Raw genomic sequence first — 14,496 nt, 5'->3', positions numbered from 1 at the left:
AAGCACATTGATGTGAAGTATCATTTCTTGAGGGATTATCAGGAACAAGGAATCCTGAAATTAGAATATTGTCCAAGTAAAGATATGACAGCAGTCATTTTCACAAAGGCATTGAATGCTGAAAAACATCAGAGACTAATGAAGAAATTAGGTTTGACTGAATAAGTCCTTACTGTTGAGAAAGGGTGTTGACATATGCAACAGAAATGGACTTATTGTTTATGTTAAAGAGGACTTTATGCTGATCTGACAATAGATGGCGATGTTGTGCAAAGTTTCCTTGCTTAACGTATTGTAAGAGAAAAAGTCTCTCTTGTTACTTTCAGTTTTTTGTTTTCCTACTTCCTGATGATGCAGCATTGTGTATGACTGTGCATTTTTCCTTTACCTCATGCTCGGAGAAGTAAAAGCTTTTTATCCAATGTAATCTGCTCTGTGAAGTTTTATACTGCAACTGAGTATCCAGGAGCTATACAACAAGCTGTGCAAAATTTTTTTATCTCTAGTGGTCACGCTGTTCATTTCTTCTACATGAATGTCTGCAGTTACCCTAACTTAGGGATTCCACTGTTTGTTCACTGGAGCCTCTTGGCTACTAATGGTTCTTGCCTTCAGTGTCAACTACCAGCTTTTCTGAATGTTTTATTGAGAAAAGCATGAGAGAAGCTAGCCAGAACATGACAAGACGTATGCAAATCTCATATAAGTGGTCATATGATGTTAGCCACTCCAGTCAAGCAGAGCAGAATCTTGACAGTGTGCATATTGTATACACTGTTTCAATCCAGCAAGCTGTATTAAGTTAGAGTCACAGTAGACATTCATGCCTGTGCCTTAAAACCCTGTTTATATGACCAAAATTTAAATGCATAAGTGTATTCTGTGCATAAGAAAAACATGTGCCCTATAACCAAATGTTGCTGTTGGAAAATACTCAAAAGATCCAAAGAAGGTATATTCTTCCTTCTCTATTTTTTTTCTCACTGAAAGTTACTTCATACAAATTGCAGAATATACAGTTGGTAAAGCACATTATTGCTATAAGGAAAGCATTGTACAGACTTATATCAGCAATAAAGATGAGCTGATTTATGTATATCAGCCGGACCAGTCCGTATCTATGGTTCCTGTGTTCCGTCAATGCCTACCTGCATGTCCTGTCCTACCCGTTATGCCCTTCTCGGCCATTTCTGCCTCCTGTACCTTGTGTTTCAGCTGCCATATACGAGATTAGTCCTATTGCAGCACTTGGTTTCGTCTCCCTTGTCCCTCCTTGGATTACAGTATCACCAACGGATGTTGGACTTGATGAGGCACCTAGTGGAACCCCTCCAGGCTCTCCTCAAATCATGGCACAGTGGTTCCACCACCCAGTCCATTACGCTTGCTCATACCATGGAATTTGCTGACTCTCAGGCCTACCCTTTCACTGAACTGTGACAGGAGGTCTCCCGACAGAAGGATCAGTGGGATAAAATACTCTCCGACCTGTGGACAATAACCTCCCGTTTTGTCAACTCTGGCGGCTTTTGCACTTTCCCAAGCTACAACCACCTCAGCTCTGTATAACAGCCTGCCAGCTATGTGCCTTGCTCCTGACCCCAACTGTCAGCTCCACCACGCTATGTTGGTGACCTTGCCCTATGTCGGGGATTTATTAATCAGTGCATGCTGCACTTCAAAGTCTTGGTGCGCACACAATTTCCAAGGAGGCCAAAGTGGCTTTCGTTATGTTTCATCTGGCGAGGCTCTGGCATGGCTCAACCTACTATGGGAGAGAGGGAACACTCTTGTGTCAAACATCCAGTCCTTTATCAAGGCCTTCTGGAAGGTCTTCGATGAGCCCTGCCGTGCATCCTCTGCAGCATCTTTGCTACTCAGGCTATGACAGGGTAACCTAACAGCACACTATTCACTTTCGCACCTTGTCATCAAAAATCGCCAGGAATAATGAGGCTCTGATGTTTACATTCTGGAAGGGCCTTTCTGAGCGAATCAAGGATGAGCTGGCCAGGCTTGATATACCCAGCTCACTGGATGACCTGGGGTCCTTGGCTACCCAGATAGACATCAGGATTCAGGAGTGATCCAAAGAGATGATCCGCAAAAGAAGATCTGTGCACCCAGCTCCAACCTTCCAAATGCCAGTCACTTCGGCACCTCCTCTAGAGTCCATGCAGATTGATCAGGTGAAGATGCCTAAGCATCATCACGAGGTTTGCTGTGCAGAGGGATAATGCTTCTAATGTGGTAGCCCTGAACATTTTATTCGATCCTGCCCAGGGTCTAGGTCCAGATGAAGAGGCTACCCTGGCTGGGAGACACTCCTCTCCATCTCTGATTTTGACAGTGTCTGTCTCCTGTGGCAACATCCATTTTTTTGAGTCGACCTACCTGGACTCCAATTCCGCAGGTAATCTCATCCAACAGGCTATTGTGGAGCAGTATAAAATCCAGATCTAATGTCTACAGTATCTGTTGATACCAAACCCATGGTACTTCAGAAAAGAATGCTACACTCGGAGAAGATTCCGCTATACGTGCTGTCTGCTCTCTCTCTTACCCTCTGCTACAAAAGTCTGCCATGGCTTTGGAAATACAAGCCTGTCGTGGACTGGAGATCCAGAGAGGTCCTCCACTGGGAATAAGAATGCCATGAAAAATGCCTGGTTCACATTTGTGCAGCACGACCCCAGCTTCTCCATCCAACTTACCTGTGTTGCCCACACCATATTTTGGGTGTGCCGAAGTCTTTGACAAGAAGGAAGGAGAGACATTAGCAACTCATAGGTCTTATGACTGTCCTATTGATCTCCTTCCAGGTTAAAGAATAAAGACAATTCACTTTGACCCTGTATCGACTATAGGGGACTCAGTCAAATAACAATCAAAAATAAATATCCTCTGCCTCTCATCTCCAAGCTATTAGATCATCTTAAAGGTTCCAGAGTCTTTACAAAACTTGACCTTCAGGGGCATACAACATGAACTGAATTCACCAGGCAGATGAATGGAAAATGGCCTTTACGTGATGGTCAGTACGAGTAGCAGGCTATGCCGTTCAGACTCTTTAATGCACCAGCAATCTTTCAAGAGTTGGTTAATTACAACTTTCTGGACCTTCTCTACACATGTGTAGTAGTGTTTTCCCCCGATCTGCCTTCACACCGTAGAGATATCTGCCAGGTACTGCAGAGGCTAAGGAAGAAACATCTGTTTGCTAAATATGAAAAGTGCATCTTTGAGGAAACTTCTCTCCCATTTCTTGATACATTATCGCTGAGACCGGTCTGAGGATGGATCCTGAGAAAGTGTCAGCCATCCTGAAGTGGCCTCGTCCAAATGGTCTGAAGGCCATCCAGAGGTTTCTCAGATTTGCAAATTACTACCTCCAGTTCATTCCCCATTTCTCCTCCTGGCCTGCTGCCATCTCGGAAATGACCCACAAGGGGGCCAATACTAAGATATGGACTCTAGAGGTCAAAATTGTATTCATATCATTAAAAAACAGATCTTCTCCTCTGCTCCTATGCTGTCATCCAGACAATAATAAGCAGTTCTTTCTTGAGGTGGATGCTTATTCCTCAGGGACCAAAGCCTTTCTTACCCAGAAGACCTCGCCTGACCACATGGTGACCTGCAGATTCTTTTACCAGATCTTCTCAGCTCGAGAACGCAATTATCCCAGATAGGAAGCGGGTCCTTCTCTGGGGTCACTCTTATTTTGGCTGGCCATGCCGAATGGAAGAAGATGGCTCTTCTCATTTCCCGACATAATTGGTGGTCGATCGAAGGACATTGCGGATTTCGACTCTGCCTGTTCTTCCTTTGCTCAAAACAAAACTGTTAAGGTTACTGTTACAGGGGTGATGCGAAACAACCCAGAAGTGGACCCTCTGGGTCATGGCTCCAGAGTCCCCGAGGGCGAGCGAACCAGGTGTGGCCACCCCCTATACAGGGAGTGTTAGGGGCAGGCCCACGGAGGGTAGAACCGTGATGGCTGGAACCAAAGGGGCGACTGGGTTACGCCTGGAAAGGATACTCAGAATCAGGGCTGTTTAGGAGAAGGACATGGGAATAACGGAAGATGGGCTGTGTAACAAACTCAGCGGATGGCACAGGCGGGAGGCTGCAGAGGCAGACACAGGAGACAGCGGCGGCAAGAGAAGGCAGAAGAGACAGGGTGAGGGTGGTCAGAGATGGTGTGGCAGAGGCGCAGAGAAGAGGCACGGCCTGAGTCACAGTGAGCTCTGCAGGAGACAGCATCACCGCAGTCGACAGTCAGGCACCTTACCTGGCCTGACGCCGATCCTAAATAGTCGGTGGACGCCGCCATGTTGGGGGCAGCACCACCGCGTCATCATTCCCAGGAGGCAGAGCGTCGGGATCCCCACAGTGCGCAGGCACCCGACGCCGAGGAACACGGAAGCCGGGTGCAGGGACGCGCCGGGCCACAGGAGAGCGCAGCCGCCAGGACCATGACAGTACCCCCCTCTTACTCCCCTTCCTCCTAATGTTGGTGAGAAATCGTCTCATAATAAGGGGTGCACTAATATTCTCACGAGGTTCCCAAGATCTCTCCTCTGGGCCGAAACACTTCCAATCAACCAAAAATAAAGTTCTTCCTCTGACTGTCTTCATGGCTAAAATGTCCCGCACCTCGAAAATGTTATCTGAACTACAAGGTTGGGGAGTCTGAGCTGCCGCAGAGTGAAAATGATTCAATACTGCAGGCTTGAGGAGGGATACATGAAAGGAATTGGGAATCTTCAGAGAGGAGGGCAATTTTAACTTATAGTCCATGTCGTTGATACGACTCAGGATCTCAAAGGGACCAATGTATAGAGGACCTAACTTATAGGAAGGAATTTTCAACCTGATATACCGTGAGGATAACCAAACCCTATCTCCTGGTTGATTCGGGGGAACGTCCAACCGTTTTTTGTCGGCATACCATTTCATCCGGAGGCTGGCCTTTTCGAGGGCTGCTTTAGTCTCCCTACAAATCTGAGTGAAGTCTGTGGACAAGGAGTCCGCTGATGGTACACCCGAGGCAAGGGAAACAGGAAGAGGGATGCCGGGGTGTTGGCCAAAAACCACAAAAAAAAGGAGAGTTGGAGGATGCCTCACCTGGATGGTTGTTATAGGCAAATTCTGCCCAAGGAAGAAGAGAGACCCAGTCGTCTTCGTAGGCATTGGTGAATTGCCGAAGGTATGATGTGAGAGCCTAGTTGACTCGTTCCACCTGACCATTAGACTGGGGGTGATAGGCTGAGGAAAAATCCAAAAAGTTATCTTCAACAATCAGCAGAGGGATCGCCAAAAACGGGAGGTAAATTGGACTCCTCGATCCGAGACGATATGCTGAGGAAACCCATGGAGGCGGAAAATGTGGAGTAGGAATATCTTCGCCAACTCAGGAGCAGTAGGCAGGCTAGGTAAAGGAATGAAGTGGACCATTTTGGAAAATTGATCCACGACCACTAATATCACCGTACATTTAGAAGACGGAGGCAAATCAGTGATGAAATCCATAGCTACATGGGTCCAAGAATTGGCAGGCACTGGTAGCGGATGCAAGAGACCCGAAGGAGGATGTCGAAGGACCTTACTTCGGGCACAGGAAGGACAGGAGGCGATGAAATCCAAGACGTCTTTGCGAAGGGAAGGCCACCAATAATGACGGGAGACAAGAGAAAGAGTCTTTTTTACTCCCGCATGTCCAGAAAACTTAGATGAATGGCTCCAACGTAGGACCTTCACTCTATCTTTACTTCGAACTAGAGTTTTACCGGACGGTGGGGACACTAATGTTCAGTGGAGCCACAGTAAGGATTCTGGCCAGGTTGATGAGATGAGCAGGACCTTCTTCCTTATCCACTGATAAGAACAACCGTGATAGAGCATCGGCCTTGATGTTCTTGTCCCCGGGCCGGAAGTGGAATTCGAAGTCAAAACATTCGAAAAACAGTGACTATCAGGCCTGCCGTGGGTTAAGCCTTTGAGCAGATCGAAGGTAGGCCAAATTCTTGTGATCCGTGAAGATGGTGAACGGATGAATGGCTCTTTCAAGAAGATGACGCCATTCCTCGAGAGCCAATTTTATGGCCAACAGTTCTCTATCTCCAATTGCATAGTTTCATTCGGGAGCGGAGAAGGCTTTAGAAAAGAACCCGCAGGTGACAGTACGGCCAGAAGAGGATTTTTGCATCAGAACAGCTCCAGCTCCCACTGAAGATGCGTCAACTTCGAGAATAAATGGCCTATTGGTATCTGGGCGATGGAGTACAGGAGATTTCACAATTCTTACTTCAAAGCTTCAAAAGCGTCCTGCGCTTCAGGAGGCCAGAGGTTTGGATTGGCTCCTTTGCGGACAAGAGCGGAAATCAGTTTAGTCAAAGACGAGAAGTGGGGAATAAATTGCCTATAATAATTGGCAAACCCCAAGAAACGTTGAATTGCCTTTCCACCGAGAGGGGTGGCCACTTGAGAACTGCGGAGACTTTCTCAGGGTCTATCTCCAACCCCGAGCTCGAGACGATGTAACCAAGAAAAGGCAACAAAGTCTTCTCAAAAATGCACTTCTCCAACTTGGCAAAAAGGTGGTTTTCTCTGAGACGTAGGAGAACTTGGCGAACATTTCGACGATGTGTGGCTAGATCGGGGGAGTAGACCAAGATATCGTCCAGGTAGACCTCGACACAGGAGTAGAGGAGATCTCGAAAGATGTCATTAACGAGTTCTTGGAACACTGCAGGTGCATTGCAGAGACCAAACGGCATAACCAAATACTCATAGTGCCCGTCTCGCGTATTGAACGCGGTCTTCCACTCATCTCCTGAGCGTATGCGAACAAGGTTGTAGGCTCCTCGTAGGTCGAGCTTGGTGAACACTTGTGCTCCCCTCAAGCGATCAAAGAGCTCAGAGATGAGCGGCAGGGGGTTTTTGTTCTTTATTGTGATGCGATTCAAGCCATGGTAGTCGATGCACGGACGCAAAGACCCATCCTTTTTCACAAAAAAGAAGCCTGCTCCTGCAGGGGACGAAGACTTCCAAATAAATCCTCTGGCCAGGTTGTCTTGAAATGTATTCAGACATGGCTTGGGTCTCTGCTGAGGAGAGAGGATAAATTCTACCACGAGGCGGAGTGGTGCCTGGAACGAGCTCGATGGGGCAGTCGTAGGGACGGTGCGGAGGAAGAGTCTCAGCCTCTCTCTTGTCGAAGATATCCGAAAAAGCAGTGTAAGCCAACGGCAACCCAGAGGGAACAGGGAATGGACAGGGATTACCTATGGGACGCACCGACAGCAGACACCGAGCCTGACAGGACTCCCCCCAGCGCAAGACATTGCCACTCTGCCAATCTAAAGTGCGCTCATGGAGCCGCAGCCAAGGAAGGCAGAGGAGGATAGGATGGGAGATACCTGCTAGGACATAAAATGTAACTTTCTCCCTGTGCAGGGCCCCCATTTGCAATTCTACTTCTTGAGTGACAAGAGTAACAGTTTCTTGTAGGGGTCGGCCATCTACGGACGCAAGAACCTGGGGGTTCTCCAAGGCCCTCACTGGGACAGAAAGTTTGTTAACTTCCTCAAGTCTAATAAAACTTCTGGCGGCGCCCGAGTCCACAAAGGCCATTAGAGAAGCCCGCTTCCCACCAACATGCAAGAGGACAGACAAAGTGAGGGGTTGAGAGGTATCACATATGCCTAGGGAGGCCTCTCTTAACTGGCCTAGGTGGAGAAGTTTTCCGGACGCTCAGGACAAGAGCGGAGCAAATGGGAGTTGCTGCCGCAGTAGAAACAAAGGCCTTGGAGACTTCTCTCCCTACGACACTGGTCAGAGAGCTTAAGGCGGTCCACCTGCATTGGTTCTGGCACCGAAGCAGGAGCAGAGATCCTCAGTCGGGGACTTGGCGGTCTGCGAACCGAACATAACAGACGGGGAACCCTTCTCTCCTGGGCCCGTTCCTGGAAGCGGAGATCAATCCGGGTGGCCAGGGAAAATCAGATCTTCCAGAGCTGTGGGGGTGTCATGACCAGCAAGCTCATCTTTAATACGGCCCGAGAGACCTCGCCAAAAGGCGCCCACCAGCGCCTCGTTGTTCCAACCTAAATCAGAGGACAAGGTCCTAAACTGTATGGCGTACTGGCTCACAGTCTGAGAACCTTGGCAAAGGTTGAACAGCGCCTCAGTGGTGGAGGCAAGGTGGCCCGGTTCCTCAAAAACCAGCCGAAAAGTGTCCAAAAATACGGATAACTGAGTGACCGCAGGGTCGTCACGCTCCCAGAGGGGATTGACCCAAGCCAAAGCATCCCCCTCCAAATGGGAGATAATGAAGGCCACTTTGGCTCGGTCTCTGGGATACTGCTGGGGCATTAGTTCAAAATGGAGGCGGCAGTGGTTTAAAAAAACTCCGGCACAATTTGGCGTCACCGTTATACCGGGGAGGCTTGGCTAGCCACGGAGGTGGGTGAGAAACCGGGGCTGGAGGGGGAGCTGAGGCAGCCGACTGCAAGGAAAGTAATCGGCCGTCCACAGACGCCATGTAACTCAGGACATGGGTCTGAGTATCACGCTGCTGAGCCAGTTCTTGCTGTAAGCCCACCAACTGGGCGGCATTACCAGGGTCAGAGGATTGGAGAGCAGACAGACGCGAGTCCATAGTTTTCATAAAGGACATAATTCGCGTCTGATTCTCCCAAAGGAAAACTAACTCTGCGCAGCCGAGGCTCCAGCGGAGTCCATGGCCAGACTGTACTGTTATGGTTGCTGTTACGGGGGCAATGCGGAACAACCGGGAAGTGGACCCTCTGGGTCACGGCTCCAGAGCCCCCGAGGGCGAGCGGACCAGGTGTGGCCACCCCCTATACAGGGAGTGTTAGGGGCAGGCCCACGGAGGGTAGAACCATAACGGCCGGAACCAAAGGGGCGACTGGGGTACGCCTGGAGAGGATACTCAGAGAATCAGGGCTGTTGCAGAGAAGGACCTGGGAATAACGGAAGATGGGCTGTGTAACGAAGTCAGCGGATGGCACAGGCGGGAGGCTGCAATAGAGAGGAGAAACGGATAAGGACACAGACTGAGAGACAAGGCAGGAGACAGGCGGACAGAGGAAGACACAGGAGACAGCGGTGGCAAGAGAAGGCAGAAGAGACAGGGCGGTCAGAGATAGGGCGGCAGAGGCGCAGAGAAGAGGCACAGCCTGAGTCACAGTGAGCGCTGCAGGAGACAGCGTCACCGCAGTTGACAGTCAGGCACCTTAACTGGCCTGACTCCGATCCTAAATAGTCGGTGGACGTCGCCATGTTGGGGGCGGCGCCACTGCGTCATCATTCCCAGGAGGCAGAGCGCCGGGATCCCCAAAGTGCCCAGGCGCCCGACGCCGAGGAACATCGAAGCCGGGTGCGGGGAAGCGCCGGGCCACAGGAGCACACCGGGAGGTGCGCGCAGCCGCCGGGACCATGACGAAAACTCCTGAGCAGCTTCTGTCCCATCGGTTAGTTCCTGCGCCCATACCACCTGCTAACAGGCAACATATTGCCAGTATACTGTCTTCTAGGTGGTTGTGGATCGTTTCTTCAAGATGGCTCACTTCACCCAACTGCCCAGTCTTCTATCTGCCCCAGTGCTGCAGACAAATATATTCTACATGTTTTCTGTCTCTATGGTCTACCGCTCCATATTGTTTCGGCTAGAGGAGTCCAATTTGCTTTGCACTTCTGCAGGGCCAACTGCAAGAATCTGAATGTTACATTGGGTTTCTAATTGGTCTATCATCTTCAGTTCAATGGTTGGGTAGAGTGGGTCAACCAGATCTTGACATACTTCCTCCGGCACTTCGTCAATGTCCACAACAATGATTGGGCCGAACTCCTCCTTTGGGCCAAATTCTTATACAATAATCATGTCAGCAAATCCTCCGCCAAATCTCAGTTCTTTGTGGTCTACAGTCAGCATCCCAATATTCCATTTCTTATTTCTACCATCTCCGATATTCCTGCTGCTGAATGCCTCGTCAAGAGTTTCTCTGAAATCTGGGAGAACATCAAGTCTTTTTTATTGAAATACTCTGAGTGGATGAAAAGGCATGCATACAATAGATGTCTGGATCCACCTCTGTTTCATCCTATGGACATGGTCTGGCTGTCGTCTAAGTATGTCGGTCTCAAGGCACCCTTGTATAAACTGGGTCTTCGCCTCATCGGTCCCTTCGATGTTTGGAAACAGATTAAATCAAGTAGCCTATAAGCTCAAACTCCACGCTCTTTATGGATCCCCAGTTCCTCTCATGTCTCTCTCCTCAAGCCTTTCATCCACAGTTCGTTTTTCGAAGATCAGCACTGAATACATTTTCGTGGTAGAGAACATTCTGGCCAGCAAGAAGGTAAGAGGAAAAACCTTTTTTCCTGAAAAAAGTTCATAGGGAGTCCAAGGTGACATCCATGTCCCCCTCCTCCTGGAGAGGTTTCTTGCAGGATTAAAGAAGAGAGGTGTAAAGATGGGATATTGTAGTGGCAGCTTCTCTGCTGGCATGATGTCATCTGTGCATAATGCAGCACACAGGTAATCTCTCATCAGTTCGAATACTGGGGCTAAGGAAATTCACTAACCGTAACCAGAGAGCACTGACCTAGATCATGGACTGTAGTTGTGTGAAGAGATTTTCTCATATCTAATCAGCATATTCTGTTGTATTTAATCAATTACCCAACTTCAAGGTCAGAAAAAGAGCGTTTTGTTTATGTAAAAGGTTCTTAAAGGGAACCTGTCACCCCTCAGGGTATTTTTAAGTAAAAGAGCCATCTTCAGCAGCACTAAACCTGCATTCTGTGAAGGTGGCTCTTATGTTTCTGATCCCTAGTAATGCTGAAATACGTACTTTTATAAATTCCCCACCATACCTCTATTGTGTCCAGTGTCAACCATCTTAGAGCCGTCAATCATCTCGTTCTTGCATCTGTGCGCCACCTCCTGTGCTCCTGTTACATGCCTGGTGCCTGTGCCTGATTTCAGTTCCCTGACAGCGCGCACAGCGCATGCCCAAGAACTGTTGGCAGAGCACAAGCACCGGGCACAAGAGCACAAGAGGCGGCGCACAGATGCAAGAAGGAGATGATTGACAGCTCTAAGACAGTTGACACAGGGGGAGAAAACAGACCTCCTGGGACAGAATGCAGTCTTATAGTGCTGCCAAAGGTGGCTCTTTTACTTAAAAATGCCCTGGGGGGGGTGACAGGTTCCCTTTAATTACTAAGTTGCCTTTCATTTTAGTACTGGAATAATTTTCACTAGCTCTTGTCACTTTTATAATTGAAGAGCAAAATGTATTCATTTGAAATACAATGGTTATAACTAGTGTATACTGTAGTGGAATTATATCAAAGCTTGTTTAAGATATAACATGGTTGCAATTACAGGCTTACAATCCCATTCCCATTATCATCCTTGTAAAGTTAGTAATACTTTTAAACCACCCCCATGACCTTCGTGAAATCTCGTTATGTTCCCTCACTCTTGCACTGGGCGACACTGGTGGAGCCATCAAAATCCGTGCTGGAATTTCCAGGACATGCAATACAGAAGTTCTGTCGGAATTCTGGCTGGTAAAATCCAATTAAACAGCGAATACATCGATGTAGAGTTGTGTTATAATAATGGCCTGGTGAACATTGAACTGAAAAATAAAAAATAACCGGTAAATGTCAATAGAGAATAGTAAAAAAAATTTCAGGGAATAGCATAGAAAATGGAAGAATCATGTTATGAAACCTTATAAAAACTCAAAAAACTTTTGTGTATGTCAAACAAGTCATTAATTTTAGCGAGGTTACATACATAACAATGGGTAAAATGATTTAACACATCACCAATTTTCTAAGTAAATATGTTTCTAAGGGCTCATTCCCACTTGTAATGAAATCAGACGAATGCAATCCGATTAAAAGTCGGATTGCATTCAGATAAATGTTATTCTAACATTGTGTGCTCATCTGCATTTTATTTTGCAGCTCGAATCGGATCACAATCAGACTGGAAAAATCTCAGCATGGCAATCGGCAATAGGATCGCATTCCACAACAGAAGTCAATGGGTGTGAGGGGAAAAAAAAAAAAAGGCACATCACAGACCATGCGAATGCTGTCCAATTTTTCCGCACCGATCTCCTTTGAAAAGCGGGCAATTCATCTGCATACAGTAAAATCACAGAGTGACAGTTTAGGATAGAACAGATAAAATAGATATACAGTCATATGTAAAAGTTTGGGCACCCCTATTAATGTTAACCTAATGTTAACAGCGCATGCATAACGCCTTTTTGTATGACCAAACAACTCAATCTTTGTTTCATCAGTTCACAGGACCTTCTTCCAAAATGTAACTGGCTTGTCCAAATGTGCTTTTGCATACCTCAGGCGACTCTGTTTGTGGCGTGCTTGCAGAAACGGCTTCTTTCGCATCACTCTCCCATACAGCTTCTCCTTGTGCAAAGTGCGCTGTATTGTTGACCGATGCACAGTGACACCATCTGCAGCAAGATGATGCTGCAGGTCTTTGGAGGTGGTCTGTGGATTGTCCTTGACTGTTCTCACCATTCTTCTTCTCTGCCTTTCTGATATTTTTCTTGGCCTGCCACTTCTGGGCTTAACAAGAACTGTACCTGTGTTCTTCCATTTCCTTACTATGTTCCTCACAGTGGAAACTGACTGGTTAAATCTCTGAGACAACTTTTTGTATCCTTCCCCCTGAAAAGCTATGTTGAATAATCTTTGTTTTCAGATCATTTGAGAGTTGTTTTGAGGAGCCCATGATGCCACTCTTCATAGGAGAATCAAATAGGAGAACTACTTGCAAGTGGCCACTTTAAATACCTTTTCTCATGATTTGATACACCTGCTATGAAGTTCAAAGCTCAATGAGGTTACAAAACCAATTTAGTGCTTCAGAAAGTCAGTAAAAAGTAGTTAGGAGTGTTCAAATCAAGAAAATGATAAGGGTGCCCATACTTTTGCACCGGTCAAATTTTGTTTAAATGCAGATTGCACATTTTCTGTTAGTACAATAAACCTCATTTGAATCCAGAAATATAACTGAGTCCATCAGTTATTAGATATATGAAACTGAAATACCTGTTGCAAAAACCAAAATTGTTATAAAGAAAAAAGGTTAACATTAATAGGGGTGCCCAAACTTTTACATATGACTGTATACACATAGAATACTGTAGGTATATACAAAGATGTCAGTGACGTGTAGATAGATAGATAGATGAAAAGCAGGCAATTCATCTGCCACGTACAGTAAAATCACAGCAGGGCTTCTCAGATATAATATTTTTTCCTTTCAGGCCATCGGGGGTTAAAGTCAGTCCCCCCCAGTGGCCGCTGGTGTTACTGCATGCTAATTTAGTCTGCTGGGGCTGGTGGTGACCACTCCCACCTTCCTATATAAGGTCATCTGGTGCATCAGCTGAGGGTTGGTTATGACACTTCCTTTTGGATACCAACCGTGGTCAAGACAAGAGCTGGCTGAGAGCAGTAGTGATTCTGCTGAATGCTGATATGGTGCCTTACTCTGCTGCTCGGTGCATTGCAGCAGAGAAAGCCAAGTGTTGTTTACCTTACCTTGTCTGTTATCTTTCTTTGGTGTTATATTAGTGCAGCGGTGAGACCAGTGTCCGCACTTACCAATTCTCTATTGAGGGATAGGTGCAGGGCAAGTGAAGGCTAAGGTATACTGCTCGGCGACAGGTTGAAAGAACCTGTATAGGGACATCAGGGAGATCAGGGCACATCCTTAGAAGAGTGCAGGAGGTGTCCCTTTCCCCATTCCCTACAGCAGGGCCCACCGTTGTAATTGTTTCCCTGGTGTTCCCTTGTCTTGTTGTTTGGTAACCGACCGGTCGTCGGGACGCGCCACGCAGGGCCAGTCACATTTCGTGACACCAACAGGATAGAATAGATGGATTTCACACAGTATATACACGTAGAATAGATACAGCAGATACATTGATGTCAGTGACATATACAATTAGTACAGACAGCTGTGGGCTGATATTATTAGCCTAGGTTGCCTGCAGAACCACAATCCACATAAGCCTTTACACACAGACGTTTCTTAGCAAATGAGAGAGAAATAGGTAACAAAAGTTTAGCCGCATTTGCGGGCAATACCTGAGCCCCTGGGCAGTTTTGACCAGAGCTGCCCAGGGGCCGATGTTCCAGGAATGTGGATTTCCGACACCCAGCATTTTCCTTGAAGTCTCCAGGCTGCAGCATGCTGGTATAGGAAGAAGGGAGTGTTCCTTCAGGTTGTGCACTGCAGCAGGTGTTAGGGCAGGAGATTAGCTCAGGCAGCAGAAGGGAAAAAAAAAGTTCAGGAGAGTGCTTTTATATATGATAGACATATACACAAAAGCAGCTTATGTTGTGGCCGGATATAATGTGACATCCATCTGCTAGTCTGGGCTGCAGTAAGACAACACCCCGAGCAAC

The 14,496-nt window shown here is 47.2% G+C and overlaps 1 protein-coding gene across 1 annotated transcript in view; it reads right to left on the bottom strand.

Moving 5' to 3' along the window:
* Nucleotides 1-14,496, bottom strand: part of SCUBE3 (signal peptide, CUB domain and EGF like domain containing 3) — a 1,051,867-nt gene that overhangs the window by 347,139 nt on the left and 690,232 nt on the right. Inside the window, exon 19 of the mRNA XM_073575619.1 lies at nucleotides 11,517-11,678. Coding sequence (XP_073431720.1) covers nucleotides 11,517-11,678 — 162 coding nt within the window. The remainder of the gene's footprint in view (nucleotides 1-11,516; nucleotides 11,679-14,496) is intronic.

Source organism: Dendrobates tinctorius, unplaced genomic scaffold (assembly GCF_039654945.1).
Source record: "Dendrobates tinctorius isolate UK_male_01 unplaced genomic scaffold, ASM3965494v1 ptg000045l, whole genome shotgun sequence".
In the NCBI taxonomy this organism is placed as follows: domain Eukaryota; kingdom Metazoa; phylum Chordata; class Amphibia; order Anura; family Dendrobatidae; genus Dendrobates; species Dendrobates tinctorius.
The sequence above is the reverse complement of the archived record's forward strand: the minus strand, read 5'-3'. Positions and strand labels throughout refer to the sequence as shown.